The sequence below is a fragment of the Myotis davidii genome, unplaced genomic scaffold (genome assembly GCF_000327345.1).
Source record: "Myotis davidii unplaced genomic scaffold, ASM32734v1 scaffold1292, whole genome shotgun sequence".
NCBI classification, from domain to species: Eukaryota; Metazoa; Chordata; class Mammalia; order Chiroptera; family Vespertilionidae; genus Myotis; species Myotis davidii.
The window spans coordinates 483,593-503,360 of NW_006283154.1; the positions used below are offsets into that span (position 1 = coordinate 483,593).

Consider the following 19,768-nt stretch of genomic DNA (forward strand, 5'->3'; position numbering starts at 1 on the left):
AGTAGAGTAGGGCAGTTGGAGGCGACTGGGCTGTCAGCATAGGTCAGTTGTGGGGACCAGGCTGGCAGAGGAGGGCAGTTGGGGTGACCAGGCCAGCAGGGGAGGCAGTTAGGGGCAATCGGGCTGGCAAGCGAGGGCTATTGGTGGAAATTGGGCTGGCAGGGGAGCAGTTAGGCATCGATAGGGCTGGAAGGGGAGTATTTAGGAGGTTATAAGGCTGGCAGGCAGAAGCGGTTAGGGGCAATCAGGCAGGCAGGCAAGCAAGTGGTTGGGAGCCAGCAGTCCCAGATTGTGAGAGGGGTCCCATATTGGAGAGGGTGCAGGCTGGGCTGAGGAACACCCTCCCCCCATCCAGTGCACGAATTTTGTGCACTGGGCCTCTGGTAGATAAATAAATAGATATCAGATGTTTATGAATTGTAACAATTACTATTGTTAAAATGTCCATATTATCCAAAGTGACCTCCATATTCATTGTAATCCCAATCAAAATACCAATCAAAATATCAATGGCATTCCTACAGAAATTTTTAAAAATTCTAAAATTCATATGGAACCTCAAAAGACTCCAAATAGCCAAAGCAATCTTGAGAGAGAAGAACAAATGTAGAGGCACCACACTTCCTGATAACAAAATATATTACAAAGCTATAGTAATCAAAACAATATTGCACTAGCATAGGAGCAAAGAGTAGAATGATAGTTACCAAGTGCTGAGGAGAGACAGAATAGGAAGACATAGATTAAGGGATACAAAGTTTCATTATGCACGATAAATAAATTCTGGAGACCTATCATACAGCAATGTTACTATAGGTAACAATAATTTACTAGACACTAAAATGTGCTAAGATTTTAAGTACTTTCAACACAAAAAAGAAGGAAAAATGTGGTAACTATCAGAAGTAATAAGTATGTTAATTAGATTGATTGTGGTGATTATCTCACTATATATGTATACCATATCATCAAATTAAATTAAATATATACACTTTTTAAAAATATAATATTTTAAAAAATATAATATAAAAAAATAAAATATTTTTATTGATTTCAGAGAGAAAGGGAGAGGGAAATGGAGATAGAAACATCAACAATGAGAGAGAATCATTGATTGGCTGCCTCCTACATGCCCCCTACTGGGGATCGAACCTGCAACCCGGGCATGTGCCCTTGACTGGAATCCAACCTGAGACCCTTCAGTCCACAGGCCGATGCTCTATCCACTGAGCCAAACCAACTAGGGCTACACATTTTTTAACTGTCAAATATGCCTCAATATTTTAAAAAGTCACTTTTGAAAAAAGACCAGATGGACTCCAATGTTCCTTTAAACTTGAAAAGCTGCCCTTCTGAGGGACCCCATGAGACTTGCAGCCAGGGGAGCAATGGGCAGCAACAGCTCCTCCTGGGATAACCTCTGAACTTATCTCCAAAGCCACCTTTTCTCTGATTTTCCAGAGAGCTGACAGCAGCCCTGACTTGGTTCACTTCTTTCCCATATTTCCAGAAAGCCAAAGCAGCCCCACCTAGACTATCCTGTTGCTACTTCTACCCTAAGAACTGTCCATGGCTTTCCTAAAACTACTCTTAAAAAAAAAAATCCCAGCCACCATGGCTCAGTGGTTAAGCATCAACCTATGAACCAGGAGATCATAGTTCAATTTCCAATCAGGACACATGCCCAGGTTTGGGCTCAATCCGCAGTAGGAGGCTTGCAGGAGGCAGCCAATTAGTGATTCACTCGCATCATTAATGTTTCTATCTTTCTCTCTCTCTCTCTCCCTTCCTGTCTGAAATCAGTAAAATATATTTTAAAAATAAATAAACTTGAAAAGCTTATTATTCTACTAGAGGCCCAGTGCACAAAAAGTTGTGCCCTTGGGTGGGGGGGGGGGCTGTCCCTCAGCCCAGCCTGTGCCCTCTTCCAGTCTGGGACCCCTTGGGGGATGACCACTTTCTGGCTTAGGCCAGCTCCCCAGGGGATTGGGCCTAAGATGGCAATCAGACATCCCTCTGGCAGCCTGGGAGTTCCACTTGCCAGCAGGGAGCAGGCCTAAGCTGCAGTTGGACATCCTTAGCGCTGCTGAGGAGGCAGGAGAGGCTCCCACTACCACTGCTGTACTGGTAGCCATCAGCCTGGCTTGTGGCTGAGCAGAGCTCCCCCATGTGAGAGCGCACTGACCACCAGAGGGCAGTTCCTGCATTGAGCATCTGCCCCCTGGTGGTCAGTGTTTGTCATAGTGACCAGTCATTCCCAGTCTTTCTGCTGTTAGGGACAGTTTGCATATTACCCTTTTACTATATAGGATAGAGGCCTGGTGCATGAGTGGGGGCCGGCTGGCTTGCCTTGAAGGGTGTCCTGGATCAGGGTGGGGGTCCAGCTTGGGTGCCTGGCCAGCCTGGGTGAGGGGCTGAGGGCCCATTTTAGGCTGGCAGGCGACTAAAGCATCCAGCCTCTCCTTTTTTTCTTTTTTTTTTTTAATTCTGGGATTTATTTACCTTCTATAATTGAAACTCTGTTGCTTTTGGAGCTGTTGCTTTCGGGCTCAGAGCCGGGCCACGGCAGGCTGGGAACCTTGGCTTCCTCCATCACTGGAGCAAGCAAACCTCCTGCTCGCTTCAGCTGTGTGGCTTCCAGACGCCATCTTGGTTGGCAGTTAATTTGCATATCACCCTGATTAGCCAATAGGAAGCATAGCAGAGGTACGGTTAATTACCCTTTTTGTCTTTTATTAGATAGGATGATTTCATTAAGTAGATGAGAAAACTGAACCTCAGAGTTCAGTTGCCTTGCCTAAAATCAGTTTATATAGTAGAATTGAGTTCTTAGATCCCCTAACTCTTAATCTATGCTCTTGGAAGGACATCTTAAATTCTTCCTAATTAATTATCTTCCTTTTCTTCTCTAGTCCCCACCTCTTGTGATTATGGGGTAGTCTGATGGGCAACTAAGTGGTATAAGCCAGACAACTTGATTATATAGATCAACAAATAGATTCAAATTGGCTAAATTACTCTCTAGCTCATGCATAGTGTCCCCATGGCTAGTGGTTACCTCAAGATGAACACAGTTCACACTTGTTGTCCCAGAATAATTACTATTAGCTCCCCATTTTACTCTTAAAGTATCCTAATTTAGATTATATGGTCACCCTATTAAAGGCCAAATATTCTGTATACATGACAGTTTTTCATCTGCATTCAAATGCATTTTTAATCTGTGTCAACTATCAGAAATGCCTGTAATGACATACTGTATTAGCTTCCTAGGACTTTCATAACAATGACCACAAAGTGGGTGAATTAAAACAACAGAAAGTTATTCTTTCATAGTTTTGGAGTCTAGAAGTCCAAAGTCAAGGTGTTGGCAGGACCAAAGTCTCTCTGAAGGCTCTAAGGGATGATCCTTCTTTGCCTCTTCTTAGCTTCTGGTGACTGTAGGCAGTCCTTGATATTCCTTGACTTGTAGACACATCCAATCTCTGCCTCTATCATTCATTACATGATGTTCCCCCCCTGTGTCTGTATCCAAATTTTCCTCTTCTTATAAGGACATCAGTTATTGGATTAGGGCCCAATCAAATCCATTATGACCTCTTCTTAAGTTAATTACATCTGTAAGGACACCTTACATACAACACATGCTCATCCAGAGTTGGATGCAATCAAGTTTCCTTATGGAATAGGATGCACATAAGGAATATAAGTCCAATTTCCTCAACTGCTAAACTGAAACAATGTCCATTTTACATATTCTTTTATATTCTGTAACTAATGAGTCCATGAAATTCAATATTCTACCCAGACAGAGCTCTGAATTTCTTCTATTTGTCCTGTAGAACTTTGTACATTCTAGGAGAACTTGCTTGTAACTCTACTTGAATGATCTATTTAGGAGGCTATCTCCTCCAATAGACTATGAACTCCTTGAGGGCAAGAACTGTGGCTCATTCATCTCTGTATCTTTAATGATGCAAAGTAGACCCTTATTAATTATTGGGGGAGGTAAGGAGATAGGAAAAACGGAAGGTACTTAATAGGGTTATAATCTAGTAGCTTAGGAAATAGAAAGTTGTTGGTAGCTCAGAGTGCCAAATCCAAGACTATGTCACTTCCTCAGGACTTTCCACCCTCTGATTTTTTAAAAAACACTGCCAGGGTCTCAGCATGTAATAAACATTACAATCGCCTTTAGCTCATCAAAGTAACCTTTCCTTTCCATAAGCTTACTGATCAACCCAACAACAGTGTAGTACATAGCCAGCATGCCAGGAGGAGGAAGGAGGGATCAGAGTGCCCTTATAGGCTTATGTTTTAGACTAGAGGTCTGTTGCATGAAGAGATTCGTGCAATAGGCCTTACTTTCCCCTGGCTGCTGGCACCGGTTTTCCTCCGGCACCCGGCACCCAGGCCTTTGCTCTGGTGGGGCTCCAGCTGGAGCTGGCCCCAGGACCATGAGGTTTTCACTGATCCGCTGGCCCTGGGACCGTCAGGCTTCGCTCCACCATTTGGAGCCTACGTATGCAAATTAATAGCCATCTTTGTTAGGTTAATTTGCATACTTTCCTGATTGGCTGGTTAGCATAGCAAAGGTATAGTCAATTTACATGTTTGTCTATTATTAGGTAAGATGGCTAAACTGATAAAGTTTGAACACTTAATGCGCAGAGCCCTCAATAGCATGAGCTATCTCTCTCTAATGAACAAACTACTATCAGTTGGCATCATAGAGAATATATAGTTCTTTTTAAAATCTTGTCATGCCTTTACACACCCAACTCATTATAATGTCAAAAATAAAAAACTGAATGTGTAAGCCTATGTCTACACTCCAGAGGAAGTTAGAGAAAGAAAAAGTCAGACGTTCATAAGAATTAGAGAACAGAAGAGTCCTATAGATTGCACACCCAGAACAAACAGGAGTTTTTGATGCCTACTTCTCCCCTTATCCTTTAAATTCCAAAAACTAGTTGCTGGTATACCCTGTGCCTGGCCCACAGTCATGAGTGTCAGGCTGTGATAAATGCAGAATTTATAGGCAGGTTAACAGTAAATGTCCAATTCAATACCGTGAAAGAGGACACCAAACATAGTGTCATTCCATGAGGGCAAAGACTTTATTTTATTTATCACTATATTCCCCAATGCTTTGAAAAGTACTAAGCACATAATAATCACTCAGTAATATTTGTTGAATAAAGTTTGAATGGATTAAACTGATTAACCAGGAAACTACTATAGGCAGTCAGAGTATGGTATTCACTAAAAAAATGCTTGGGCAAAAGGCCCTTGAGATGAAACTGTTGAGGCAATGCACTACTCTGCTCATCTAGCAGCAGTGGGGCTAGGAAGGGGAATATATATTTCCAGGATGTAGGTAAAGCCTGACAAGCCCAGAGTCAAAGCCTTGCCTCCTTCCTTTTTTGCTTGGCCAGAGGATCTGGATATCACTAAATTTTCAACTTGCCACTTCCTTTTACTAAATACTCAGAGTCAAGGCCAAGGCTAAAAGAACTAATTTTTCTTAAAATAAACTAATGCACCATAAACATTATTTGGCCAAACACCATAAAGATTATTACTCCTGCCTTTAACTCCTATTCCAGGATTTACCCCCCTATTCTTTTCCCTTTTTAAAATCAGTGTGTGTGTGGGAGGGGAGGTCAGAACAGGGGTGGGAGATTCATTAGGTAATGACTCCAACATTCATTCTTCCTCTTCACATGTTCTGGGTACTGAAGCCTTAGCAGCAGACTTTCTGGCCTTACCTAATTTGTCTCTGTGATTAATTCTCCATTCTCTCTGATTTATTTTAGATACCGACAGCAGAAAACAACCCTTACCTTATTGGAATGCACTATTGGTATTCTAGCCACAGCCCTCGGACCCAACACTGCAATGTTTGCCGGGAGAGCATTCGTGCCTTATCTAGAAATGTCATCACCTGTGAAGGTACATTTCTGATTTCTTTAGAAAATGGAGTTAAGTAGATAGAGATAGAGGTGAAAGAGTTCATGTGACTTTAGTATCACTTACACTATGTCACTGACTCTAGTGTAAAGTTAACTCTGACACTTAACAGAATGAGGAAAGGAGATGGGAAGAATCTTGCATGAGAGGGAATTCTCATGAATCAAAATGGAGGGCTGGGTCTAGGAGGATCAGGCTTGGAAAAACATAAATCACCTCATTCTTATCATAGATTTCCATTCAAATCAGACAGTAGAGAATTACAATACAATAAGAATAAAAAGGAACTGAATCATATGGAAAATGGGCCTATGAAAGTGCATCAGGACTATTTAGATGCATATAGGTTCTAACTTTCAGAGACGTTTAGTGAAGGGAATTAGACTCTTCGTTATTACCAGATTTACATCCATCTTTTTTCTTCCTCTTTTTCACAGTATGCAAAGTGAAGTCTCACAGATTATGTGCTTTGAGAGCAAGCAAAGATTGTAAGTGGAATACCTTATCCATCACTGATGACCTCCTCATACCTGCAGATGAAATAGTGAGTACCAGCCATTCTCTCAGTCACTCTTTTCTACCTCCCCTTCAGTCAGACAATTCAAGTAAGCTTCTTCCCCAGGCTCATGATCCAACCATTCTAGAATAATTAAGGCCCCCACAACTACATGTCATTGTGCACTAGCATTGGAGTGGGGAGGGCAGGATCAGGAAGAACTTCCATGCAATTACCTAATGTCCTACATGGGATAGTATAGTTATTCCAGCTCACTCTTCCTCTCCTTATATCCCTAAATTCTACTTCTTGTCTCTTTTTACCTTTCAGGAAACTATGCCCCATCAGTGGGTAGAAGGAAATATATCTGTTAGTTCTCAATGTGCAGTATGTCATGAGAACTGTGGCAGTAATCAAAGACTTCAAGATTTCCGGTGTCTCTGGTGTAATTCTACGGTAAGACTCTTCTCATCTCCTTGATACTTAAGAGAACTTGACTTGTAGAGAAGGGGTGGATTGAGGGTTGACTGTGCCTACACATAGATAGAACTCTCAGAGACTGTTACATCTAAATAGATTACTCAGATTCCAGAGTATAGAGCTTAGTATCCTGCCTTTCCAGATCTGGCTATGGAGTCTCTAAGAAATATATTTAAGACTCTCATCTTTTATGGTTCTTAATAGGTGAGGCCCACTAGCAAAAGGGAAAAGCTACTAGGAAAAAGCTAATTCTCTTATGACAGACTGGACAATTAAAATTTAAGTTCTGAGTCTACTTTTAAAAAAACCTTCTCCCTTCCTCATTCACCATTTCCTAGAAACTTGTGATCTTTGTTAATCAGTAAGGTTAATAGTAACACATTCTTATTTCTACTATGTATTGAGAGTTTTATACACATGATCTCATTTAATCCTTACAACAACCCTAAACAAGGCCTCATTGTCCTCATTTACAGATGAAGAAAATGAGGTTCAGAAAAGTGGAGTGATTTGCCCAAGGTCATGCAGCCAATAAGCAAAATACTCTTGATTGATACATAATTCTGTAAAAACCATGCTCTTAACTATAGCACTAACATACCTCTAAGCCAGAGATTCTAAACTGAGGGTGATTTTGGCTCCCCAAAGACATAAAACAATGTCTTGGAGAGATTTTTGATTGTTCCAAACAGGGGAAGAGGGTGTGCTTCAGGCTTCTAATGAGCAGAGGCCTGGGATTCTGCTAAACCTCCAATGCACAGGGCAGCACAAAGTACTGTCTGGCCCAAAGTATCAATAGTGCCAACATTGAGAAAGCCCGATCTAGACTTTCTAGTCTTTTAGAGGCTTCTCTCAAACGAATTATTCTAGACAAGAAGAAACCAAACTATAAGTATCTTCTTAGGAGATTCTAGTTTCCTTTGCCTAGGTCCAGCAAATGGTTGCTATCTTTGTGCTCTCCCTCTGCTTTGATCCAGCTCACAAGCATCTCCTGGAAGGGATTTGTACCTTCATTGGGTGCCCTAATTTTTGTGGCTTCCCCCAGGAGACACCTGTAGATCACCTGGATATGTTGACCAGTGGGACCTATTGCTCATAGGTCACACAGAACTGTAACCAATGGAGAAAGAGTTATAAACTGGCTATCACCCTCAGGGCACAATAAGAGGGAACAGTCTGAGAAGTCCAGTTTTTCTGTAAAGAGAAAGAATATATTCTCTTTGAGACAGCATGGGGAAGGCTTGGGGTGGGGTGGGGGTTAGGTGGAGGGGAAAAAAGGGGGGGGAAATGGGATACATCTCTAATACTGTCAACAACTTTAAAAAATAAAAACCAAAAAAAAAAAATAGATTTGAAAGATGGCAGCATAGGTAAATGCCTGTACTCGCCACCATCCACAACCACATCAAAATTACAACTAAAATATAGAACAACCATCATCCAGAACCACTGGAAAGCTGGCTGAATGGAAGTCCTACAACTAGAGAAGTAAAGAAGAAAGCACACTGAGACTGGTAGGAGGTGCAGAGGAACAGAATGGGCTGGTCTAGCACCCATGTGTACCACATGTTTAATCAGAGGAAGATGTCTCTGTGGAGGCCACCCAGACGAGCAAGGGATCCCAGCCCTAGACCAAACCCTGAGCCCAGGGTCCCAGTGATGGGAAAATAAGTTGTTACAGACAGTAAGAACTACGGACTGTAAAAACCAGTGCAGATTGGGGTTCAGTGACACAGGCTGCTGGAGACCCAGCCGCTCCTCTTAAAAGGCCGGCACACAAACTGAACTTACAAGGTCCCACTTCCTCTGAGCTCCAGCACCAGGGCAAGGGTCTGGGGGACACAGACACATCCAAGGATGAACTGGATTGTTTGGCATCAGGGCAGTAACTCAGGGGTGGCTTTCTCCCAGAGGGAGGTGCTTGCAGGGGTCATTGTTCCTATGCTGGGACCTCCCTGGTCTCAGGGCTGACTGGCAGCCATTTCTGTTTGCTCCACCCTGGTGATTCCCTAAGACCCTGCATCATCCAATTTTCAGCCCCACCCAACCTGTGGGCAGTCGATTTTGCATATGAATGGCTTGTCCTTGCTCAAGCTAAAATCTCTCAAACAAGCTGCAGCTGGGTCAGAGAGCCCCAAACATATCAATAAAAGGTCCAAGACCTGGCACCAGCAGTAGCCTGCCTTGATTTATAGCTGAGCCTCATCTGGGCATTTCTAAACCTGATACAAAGAGGAGGAATCTACAGAAATTTCTATAGCTCCTGCTGGGTGGCCCCAGGCAATGGACAATTTTGCACCTCCCTGGAGACCCAAGAGCCAGTGTACCCAGTGGTCATTGTCAGACCATACTAGTTCACAACTCTACACATCCAGAAGTGTCACACCCAAGGGGCAGACTCAGTGAGCACCAAAGACCCACTGAAGCAAGTCCTGCTCTATAGGGGGTGTCTCCTGTACAGCAGCTCCCCCACTGTAGGCCCAACTGGTCCTCACAGCCAATTGGCCTGGAGGTCAATTCCTCCAAGTGACACCAACAGCAATCAAGTCTCAACTACAACAAGACTGTGCACACAGCCCACAAAGTGTGCATCTAGAGTGCCTAGCTCTAGTGACTGGGGAGGCTGAGCCACAGGGCCCTATAAAACACCTACTACACAAGACCATTCTACCAACTCAAGGAGACATAGCAGCTCCACCCAATGCACAGAAACAAACACAGGGTTGTCAGACCATACTAGTTTACAACTCTACACATCCAGAAGTGACACACCCAAGGGGCAGACTCAGTGAGCACCAACAACCCACTGACGCAAGTCCTGCTCTATAGGGGGTGTCTCCTGTACAGCAGCTCCCCCACTGTAGTCCCAACTGGTCCTCACAGCCAATTGGCCTGGAGGTCAATTCCTCCAAGTGACACCAACAGCAATCAAGTCTCAACTACAACAAGACTGTGCACACAGCCCACAAAGTGTGGATCTAGAGTGCCTAGCTCTAGTGACTGGGGAGGCTGAGCCACAGGGCCCTATAAAACACCTACTACACAAGACCATTCTACCAACTCAAGGAGACATAGCAGCTCTGCTCATTACATAGAAACAAACACAGAGAAGTAGCCAAAATGCAGAGACAAAGAAACATGTCACAAATGAAAGAAATGGAAGAAAGCAAACTACTGCATATAGAGTTCAAAACCATGGTTATAAGGTTACTCAACAATCTTCTAGAAGCCTCCAAAAAAATGGAAAAGAACCAGTAAGAAATTACGCATATACTGACTGAAATAATAATATACATGGATTCAAGGGTAGAGTAGAGGATTCTGAGAATCACATCAACCATTTGAAATATGAGGAAGAAGAAGAAAAAAAAACACTCAACCAGAAGAGAAAAAAAAAAGAATCCAAAAATATGAAGATAGTGTAAGGAGCCTCTGGGACAACTTCCAGCATACCAACATTTGAATTATGGGAGTGCCAGAAGGAGAGAGAGAACAAGATATTGAAAACCTATTTGAAGAAATAATGACAGAAAACTTCCCCTACCTAGGGAAGAAATAGACTTACAAGTCCAGGAAGCACAGAGGGTCCCAAACAAGGGGAACCTAAAGAAGACCACACCAAGACACATCATAATTAAAATGCCAAAGGCTAAAGACAAAGAGAGCATCTTAAAAGCAGTAATTAGTTACCTACAAGGGAGTGCCCATGCAATTACAATTATCAGCTGATTTCTCAACAGAAACTATGCAGGCCAGAAAAGAGTGGCAAGAGATATTCAAAGTGATGAAAATCAAAGACCTACAACCAAGGTTACTCTACCCAGCAAAGCTATCATTTAGAATTGAAGGTCAGATAATGAGCTTCACAGACAAGAAAAAGCTAAAAGAGTTCATCACCACCAAAACAGTATTATATGAAATGTTGAGGGGTATTCTTTAAGAAGAAGAAGATGATAAAAAATATGAAGAACATAATGGCAACAAATACATACCTATCAATTGAATCTAAAAATCAAAATAAAGGAATAGTAACTCTAATGAACAAAATAAACTGGTGAATAAAATAGAATCAGAGGCATGGAAATGGAACAGAATGACAATTCTCAGAGGGAAGGGTGTGAGGGCAGAAGGGATTAAACAAAGATCTTATATGCATATATGAATTACCTATTTACACAGACAATAGGGTGGCAAAGGTCTGGAGTGGGGTGGGAACCAGATGGAGTGAGTAATGGAGAGAAAAAGAAGGACATCTGTAATAATCTCAAAAATAAAGATTTTCTTAAAAGGAAAAAAAAAACCATAGATAAAAAATATAACAAGGAGAGATACAGGAGATATAAAGATACATGAGATAAAAATTGTGGAATTCAAAACAAAATGTGGTGTGAAGAGTTCCCAAATGGTGGTGGGTTAACTGGAAGCTACACTGATGCTCTCCCAGGACCAAACTGGAATTACAAATAAAATATAGAAAATCCACCCTGAATAATCAACTGGAGACTACCTGGAGAGAACCCTTATAACCAAAGATGGAAAGTGGAGACCACATAAAGATTGGTAGAAATGCCGAGGCACAAGAGGGCAGGCTGGGTTTCCATAGACAGCAGCTGAAGTTCAGGAAAGATATCTCAGCGGGGGGAGGGGGGGTGGTGGTGGAGGGGTTCCTACTGACAAATATGGGATCTAAACCCAAACCTGGGCTCCCCATCTCAGATCAGCAGAACTGAGAAAGATGCCCACATAACATGTGGTTGTGAAAAACCAGTGGGTTTGCTGTCTGACAGGGAGAAATGGCTGGAAATGCAGGCACTCTCTTAAAGGGCAAAAAGCACAAAATTTAATGTGCAGCCACTCACCTTGGGCTCCAGCATAGGAAGGACAGAGTGGACTAGAACTGTGTGAGGAGAATCCATGGTTGAGGACTCTGGAGTTAGAGCTTGGAAGGCAGTCACCCCCATTTCATGTGCTGAGTCACTCACCCATACTGCAGAGGAAATCTTTCTCAGGCAGATCTTTACCACCCAGGCACCTTTTTCCCAGGGGTGAAGCAATTGCCCCACCCTCTTGGAAAAACTCCTGCCCCACCATGTTCAATCTACACTTTGCTGTGGTCTATAGCCTGAGGCTCATTAAGAGGCTGAGAATAACAATGAGACTGCAGGCAGAGCTGGATCTCTGAATGTGGTGAGTCTTTGCCAGACCTCCTTCTGAACCCAGGAGTAGGAAAAACAGATCCTGGTGCACATCTTTGTCCTTTCCTAAGGCACCCAGCCCAAGCATAGGGAGCCACAAGTTGTGGATTGCTGATAACTCCAAAACAGGGTACTCAGGGCCAGTCACAAACAGCATTGGACATATCTTACACTAGAGATTTGGAGGAGTAGCAGATCTACCTAATGCATAGACACAAACCAAAACAAGCAGCCAAAATGGGAGACAAAACAACACAAAACAAAAACAAACAAACAAACAAAATATGCAAACAAACCCTAAATGAAAGAACAAGAGAATTCTCCAGAAGAGCTAAACGAAATGGAGATAAATTTCTCAGCTATGGAGTTCAAAATAATGATAGCAAAGATGCTCAACAGCATGAGTAAAGATATAGTAACTATAAAAACAAGACCAGTCAGAAATAAACAATGACATAGCACTAATAAAGAACACCGTGAAAAGAATACACAGCAGATTAGGGGAAGCTGAGGATTGGTTCATTGAATTACAAGCCAGGGTAGAGAAAAGCACTCAATCAAAGAGCCAAAAAGAAAGACAATAAAAAAAAATAAAAAACAGAAGAAAAGGTTAAGGGAGCTGTGGTACAACATGAAACATAACATTATTCACATAATAGGAGTGCCTGAGCAAGGGATAGAGAACACGTTTGAAGAGATAATGGCAGAGAACTTCCCTAACCTGGTGAAGGAAAAAGTTACACTAGGTCAGGAGGCACAGAGAGTCCCAAGCAAGAAGAACCCAAACAAGCCCACACTCAGACACAACATAATTAAAATGCCATCATTTAAAGACAAAGAGAATCTTAAAGGCAGCAAGAGAAAAACAATTTGTTAGCTACAAAGGAGTTTCCATAAGGCTCTCAGATGGTTTCTCATCAGAAACTCTACAGGCCAGAAGGGAATTGCATGAATATGCAAGCTAATGAAAAGCAAGGATCTGAAACCAAGATTACTAAATCCAGCAAGGTTATGATTCAAAATTCATGGTGAAATAAAGAGATATCAGACAAAGAAAAAAAAAGAATACAGGAGTACATCACCATCAAACCAACACTGCAAGAAATGCTAAAGGGCTGTTGTAATGAAAAGAAGAAAGAGAGACAGAGACAGAAAAATAGGCATACAAAATTAAAATGGCAGTAAATAAGTACCTATAAATAATAACCTTAAATGTAAATGGGTTAAATGCTCCAATCAAAAAACATAGGGTAGCTGAATGGATAAAAACCATGACCCAAATATATGCTGTCTACAAGAGACCTCCCTGGTCACAGGGCTGACTGGCAGTCATTTCTGTTTGCTCCATCCTGGTGATTCGATAAGAACCCACCTCATCCAATTTACAACCTCACCCAAGCTGTGTGCAGCAGCTTTTGCATATGAATGGTCTTTCCTTGCTTAGGATAAAATCTCTCAAATAGACTGCAGCTGGGTCAGGGAGCCACAAACCTATCAACACCTGGAACCAACATCAGCCTGCTTTGCTTCAGAGATGGGCCTCATCTGGGCAATTCCAAACTGTTATACAAAGAGGAAGGATCTGAAGATCTCTCTGTAGCTCCTGCTGGGTTGTCCCAGGCAGTAGCTGACTTTGCACCCCCCGGATACCCAAGAGCCAGTGTACCCAGTAGTCAGTGTCAGACCATACCAGATTACAATTCTACACATCCATAAGCGACTCACATAGGATGAGAGTGAAGGGAGGGAAAAAATTGTCTATGCAAATGAAAGTGAAAAAAATTGGGGTAGCAATACTCATAACTTGACCAAATAGACCTCAAAATGAAGACCATAACAAGAGACAATAAAGGTCACTACATAACACTAAAGGGATAGATCCAGCAAGAGCTTGTAACCCTGATAAACATATATGCCTCTAATATAGGAGCACCTAAATATATAAAAATACACTTCTAGAGGACTTTAATGGAGAAATTGACAGCAATACAATCATAGTAGGGGACTTTAAAACCCTGCTGACTTCACTGGATAGATATTCCAGACAAAAACTTAACAAGGAGGAGAACAAGATGGCAGCACAGGCAAGCCCCATGCTGCCTCCCACAACCACATAAAGATTACAACTAAAATACAGACCAACCATCATCCAGAACCACTGGAAAGCTACCTGAATGGAAGTCCCACAACTATAGAAGTAAAGAAGAAAGCACAAAGAGACTGGTAGGAGGTGCAGAAGAGCAGATGGGCACCCACATGTGCTGCTTTTTTAATCCAGAGGGAGATCATCTCTGTGGAGGCTGCTCAGAGGAGCAAGGGGTCCAAGTCCCACACCAGACACCCAGCCCAGGACCCCAGAGCTGGGAAAAGAAGTCACTGTAATTATGCTGTAAAAACCAGTGCAGACAGAGGCTACTGGAGACCCAACTGCTCCTCTTAAAAGGCCAGCACACAAACTGAACTTACAACGTCTGCTTCCTCTGAGCTCCAGTGCCAGGGTGTGGATCTGGGAGACACAAACACATCTAAGGATGAACTGGATTGTCTGGCATCAGGGCAGGAACTTGGAAACAGCTTTCTCCTAGATGGAGGTGCTTGCAGGGGTCATTGTTCCTATGCTGAGACCTTCTGGGTTGCAAGGCTGACTGGCAGCCATTTTTGTTTGCTCTACCCTGGTTATTCCCTGAGACCCCGCCCCATCCAATTTGCATCCCCACTCAACCTGTGGGCAGTGAAATTTGCATATGAATGGCCTGCCCTTGCTCAGGCAAAAATCTCTCAAACAAGCTGCAGCTGGGTCAGGGATCCCCAGCCCTATCAATAAAAGGACCAAGATCTGGCACCAGCAGCAGCCTGCCTTGCTGCACAGCTGGTTCTTGTCTGGGCACTTCCAAACCTGATACAAAAAAGAGGAATGCTTCACATATAGGCCTCATCTGGGCACTTCCAAACCTCATACAAAGAGGAGGATTCTGCAGATCTCTCGGTAGCTCCTGCTGGGTGGCCCCAGGCAGTGGCTGACTTTGTACCTCCCTGGATACCCAAGAGCCAGTGTACCCAGTGGTCAGTATCAGACCATACCAGTTTACAACTCTACACATCCATACGTGATACACTCAAGGGGCAGACTCAGTAAGCACCAAAGCCCCACTGAAGCAAGTCCTGCTCTATAGGGGGTGTCTTCTGCACAGCAGCTCCCCCACTGTAGTCCCAACTGGTCCTCACAGCCAATTGGCCTGGAGGTCAATTCCTCCAAGTGACACCAACAGCAATCAAGTTTCAACTACAATAAGACTGTGCACACAGCCCATAAAGTGTGCACCTAGAGTGTCCACCTCAGATGATTGAGGAGGCTCAGCCACTGGACCTTATAGGACATCTACTACACGAGTCCAGTCTGTCACCCTAGCCAGTTTGGCTCAGTGGATAGAGCATCAACTCAAGGAGACATAGTAGCTTTACCCAAAACATAGATACACACACAAGGAAGCAGCCAAAATGTGGAGACAAGGAAACATGTCACAAATGGAAGAAAGTAAACTACTGGATATAGAGTTCAAAATCATGGTTATAAGGTTACTCAAGCACCTTCTAGATAAATGAAATGGAAGCAAGCAAACTACTAGATACAGAGTTCAAAACAATAGTCATAAGGATGCTCAAGGAACTTAATGCGAGCTTGAAGGATCTTAGTGAGAATGTCAAGGAACCTGGTGAGAATTTCAAGGATTTCAGAACATCAAAGGACCAGTCAGAAATGAAGGCTACACTAGCTTAAATGAAGAATAATTTACAGGGAATCAACAGTAGAGACACAAAGAATCAAATCAGTGATTTGGAAATATGAGGAAGCAAAAAACACCTAATCAGAAGAGCAAAAAGAATCCAAAAATAGAAGGTAGTGTAAGGAGCCTCTGGGACAACTTCAAGCACACCAATATTCACATTATGGGGGTGTTGGAAGGTGAAGAGAGAGAGCAAGATATTGAAAACCTATTTGAAGAAATAATGACAGAAAACTTCCCCTACCTGGTGAAAGTCCAGGAAGCGCAGAGAACACCAAACAAAAGGAATCCAAAGAGGACTACACCAAGACACATCATAATTAAAATGCCAAGGGCTAAAGACAAAGAGAGAATCCTAAAAGCAGCAAGAGAAAGGCAGTTAATTACTTACAAGGGAGTGACCATACAACTGTCAGCTGATTTCTCAACAGAAACTATGCATGCCAGAAGGGAGTGGCAAGAAATATTCAAACTGATGAATAGCAAGGACATACAATTAAGGTTACTCTACCCAGCAAAGCTATCATTTAAAATTGAAGGTCAGATAAAGAGCTTCAGAGACAAGAAAAAGCTAAAGGAGTTCATCACCATGAAACCAGTATTATCTATGTACTAGGGGCCCAGTGCATGAATTTGTGCACTTTGAAAGGAACTTGGGCCACAAGACTGCAGTAGGCACAGGGACAGGTCTCACCCCATCCTCCGCACCCCTACCCAGACTCTCCCACTGTGGCCCCTGGTCCCCTGTCTGCCAGCAGCCCCACTCCCTCTGCTGCCACTCCCACATGTTGATGGCGCTGGCCCCACTTTCACCCACTGATGGTGCAGAGAAATTAGGGCCAGTGCCAGCAGCAGGTGCGAGCAGCAGCTGCTGCCCCAATCACTCCTCAGGAGCAGGGGGAGGTAGAGAAGCGCTCAGGAGCAATTAGAGTCAACAGCCACTGCTCGCACCTGCTGATGGCACCAAGTGAACAGGACAAGCATCAGGCACTGGCAGCGGGTGTGAGCAGTGGCTCTGGAACCAGCTGTGGTGTAAACGGAGCCAGTGGTGGCAGCAGGTGTGAGTGGGACCAGCTTTGGCAGCAGGTGTGAGCACTGGGCAGGACCGTGGTGTGCAGTAGCAAAGAATTTTCAGAAACCACCATAGACTCGCCCTGATGACAGCAACCTTTGACCCGCCTTGGTCTGGCACCCCCGCTCACCTGCTCCACCATCCTGCCATGGCCAAAGTCCACCATGTTACACACACACCCTCTGGTAGTCAGTGCATATCATAGTGACCAATTGTTTGGTTGTTCAGGTTGTTCCACCATTCGGTCTATTTGCATATTAGCCTTTTATTATATAGGATATAAAAGGCTAAGTGACTGACCATCCATCTGTACAACTGACCAGCATAAAGGACCGACCGGCGTAAAGGATGGCATGTTTTTTGCTATGGATGTGAAAGAGAGGAGGATATAAGTGTGAAGTCACACCAATATTTGTTAGGTTACTATAGAAACATCACCTGTCTGTCAACGCATCGGATGTTTTTGCTTACAATTTTTGGCAATCTGATAAAAAAGATCAATACGATTTGATACTAATATGCTCAGCCACAAGTCAGGCTGATGGCTACAAGCACAGCAGCAGTGGCGGGAGTCTCTCCTGCCTCCTCGGCAGTGCTAAGGATGTCCAACTGATGTCTGGGGAACAGGCTTAAGCCGGCAGTCGGACATCCCCTGAGGGCTCCTGGACTGAGAGAGGGTGCAGACCAGGCTGAGGGAAACCCATGAGTGCATGAATTTTCATGCACAAGGCCTCTAGTTCGATAATATTTCTAAATAAATTATATAATGTTTAATTTTATATATTTTTTGAACATTTATAAAAGTCATTAAATTAAAAAAATGAACATTTAGTTATGTATGTGTGGTACATATGACACACACTGGCAATTTAAAAATAAATATTTACTCGTGTATGTGTATACACATAAAGGTCTCACTGGTGCCAATCACACTCATGTGTTTCAGTCTGTCATTGTCGATCTTGGATTTGGTTGTTTTTGTTGTCATTAAATGTAAACCACATCACGATTTATTCATCGGTCTTCAATAGTGGACACATTTCTTTATTTTATCTTTTATTGTTCTTTTACTATTTTTACTATTAATAATAATAGTAGTAGTAGCAGTAGTATTTTAATAATTTTAATTTGTTTCAAATATATGTATCATAGCAAATAATTTTCTAATACTATATTATATATAGTATTTTGACATGCAATTTTTTGTAGTAACATAATTACCACACGAATCTTTCTTCTAACTAATTTTCTAGTATGAAATGTTGAAGGGTATTCTTTAAGAATAGAAAGAAGAAGAAAAAGAAAAAGATAAAAGATATGAACAACAAAATGGGAACATACCTATCAACAATTGAACCTAAAAATCAAAATAAAGGAATAAGAAATCTAATGAACAGAATAAACTGGTGAATAAAATAGAATCAGAGGCATGGAAATGGAACAGAATGGTGACTCTCAGGGGTAGGGGGAATGGGAAGGCAGGAAGAGATTAAACAAAGATCTTATATGCATGTATTCATGACCTATTGACACAGACAATAGGGTGGTGAAGGCCTGGGGTGAGGCAGGACCCTACAAGCCAATATCCCTGATGAACATAGATTGCTAAAATTCAACAAAATTCTAGCAAATAGGATCCAACATTACATTACATTACATTACATTGCATTGCATTGCATTGCATTGCATTGCATTGCATTACATTACAAAGATCATATACCATGACCAAGTTGGGATTTATTCCAGAAATGTAAGGCTGGTACAATATCCACAAATCAATAAACGTGATACATCACATAAACAAACTGAGAGACAAAAATCACATGTTCATCTCAATAGACCCCAAAAGAGCAATCGACAAAATCTAACATCCAATTTTTTTATAAAATCTTTGAATAAAATGGAAATAGCAGGATCATACCTCACCATAAAAAGGCCATATAGGACAAACCTACAGCCAACATCATTCTCAATGGGCAAAAACTAAAACCATTTCCCCTTAGAACAGGAACAAGACAGGGATGCCCTCTTTCACCACTCTTGTTCAACATAGTTCTGGAAGTCCTGGCCATAGCAATCAGTCAAGAAGAAGAAATAAAAGGATTCCAAACGAAATGAGGAAGTAAAACTATTATTTGCAGATGACAGATACTGTACATAGAAAACCCTAAAGACTCCATCAAAAAACTATTCGACTTAATAAATGAATTAAAAAATATAGCAGGATGCAATATTAACACCCAAAAATCCATAGCATTTTTATACACCAATAGTGAACTTTCAGAAAGATAAACTAAAAAAACAATCCCACTTACCTTTGCAAGCAAAAATTAAGATATTTAGGAATAAACTTAACTAAAGAGGTAAAATGCCTGTACTCAGAAAACTACATTGAAAAAAGAGATAGAGGAAGATATAAACAAACAAAAATAAAATGCAAACAGCATATTTCATAGATCTAGAACAAACTCTCCAAAAATTCATATGGAATTTAAAAAAAAAGAGGGAGAGCTTGAATAGCCACAGCAATCCTAGACTCACTTCCAGGAATATATCCCAAGAAATCAGAAAAAGCAACCCCCATTAAAATGCCAACATCAGCCCTGACTGGTTTGGCTCGGTGGATAGAACATCGGCCTGCGGACTGAAGAGAACCAGGTTCATTTCTGGTCAAGGGCATGTACCTTAGTTGCAGGCACATCCCCAGTAGGAGGTGTGCAGGAGGCTGCTGATTGATGTTTCTAACTCTCTATCCCCCTCCCTTCCC

General features: G+C 42.3%; 1 protein-coding gene across 1 annotated transcript in view; it reads left to right on the plus strand.

Moving 5' to 3' along the window:
• The window catches only part of DGKK (diacylglycerol kinase kappa), a 137,488-nt gene that overhangs the window by 63,967 nt on the left and 53,753 nt on the right, over nucleotides 1–19,768 (plus strand). The window contains exons 6-8 of the mRNA XM_015563108.1: nucleotides 5,820–5,955; nucleotides 6,411–6,517; nucleotides 6,800–6,925. Of these exons, the coding sequence (XP_015418594.1) occupies nucleotides 5,820–5,955; nucleotides 6,411–6,517; nucleotides 6,800–6,925 (369 nt within the window). The remainder of the gene's footprint in view (nucleotides 1–5,819; nucleotides 5,956–6,410; nucleotides 6,518–6,799; nucleotides 6,926–19,768) is intronic.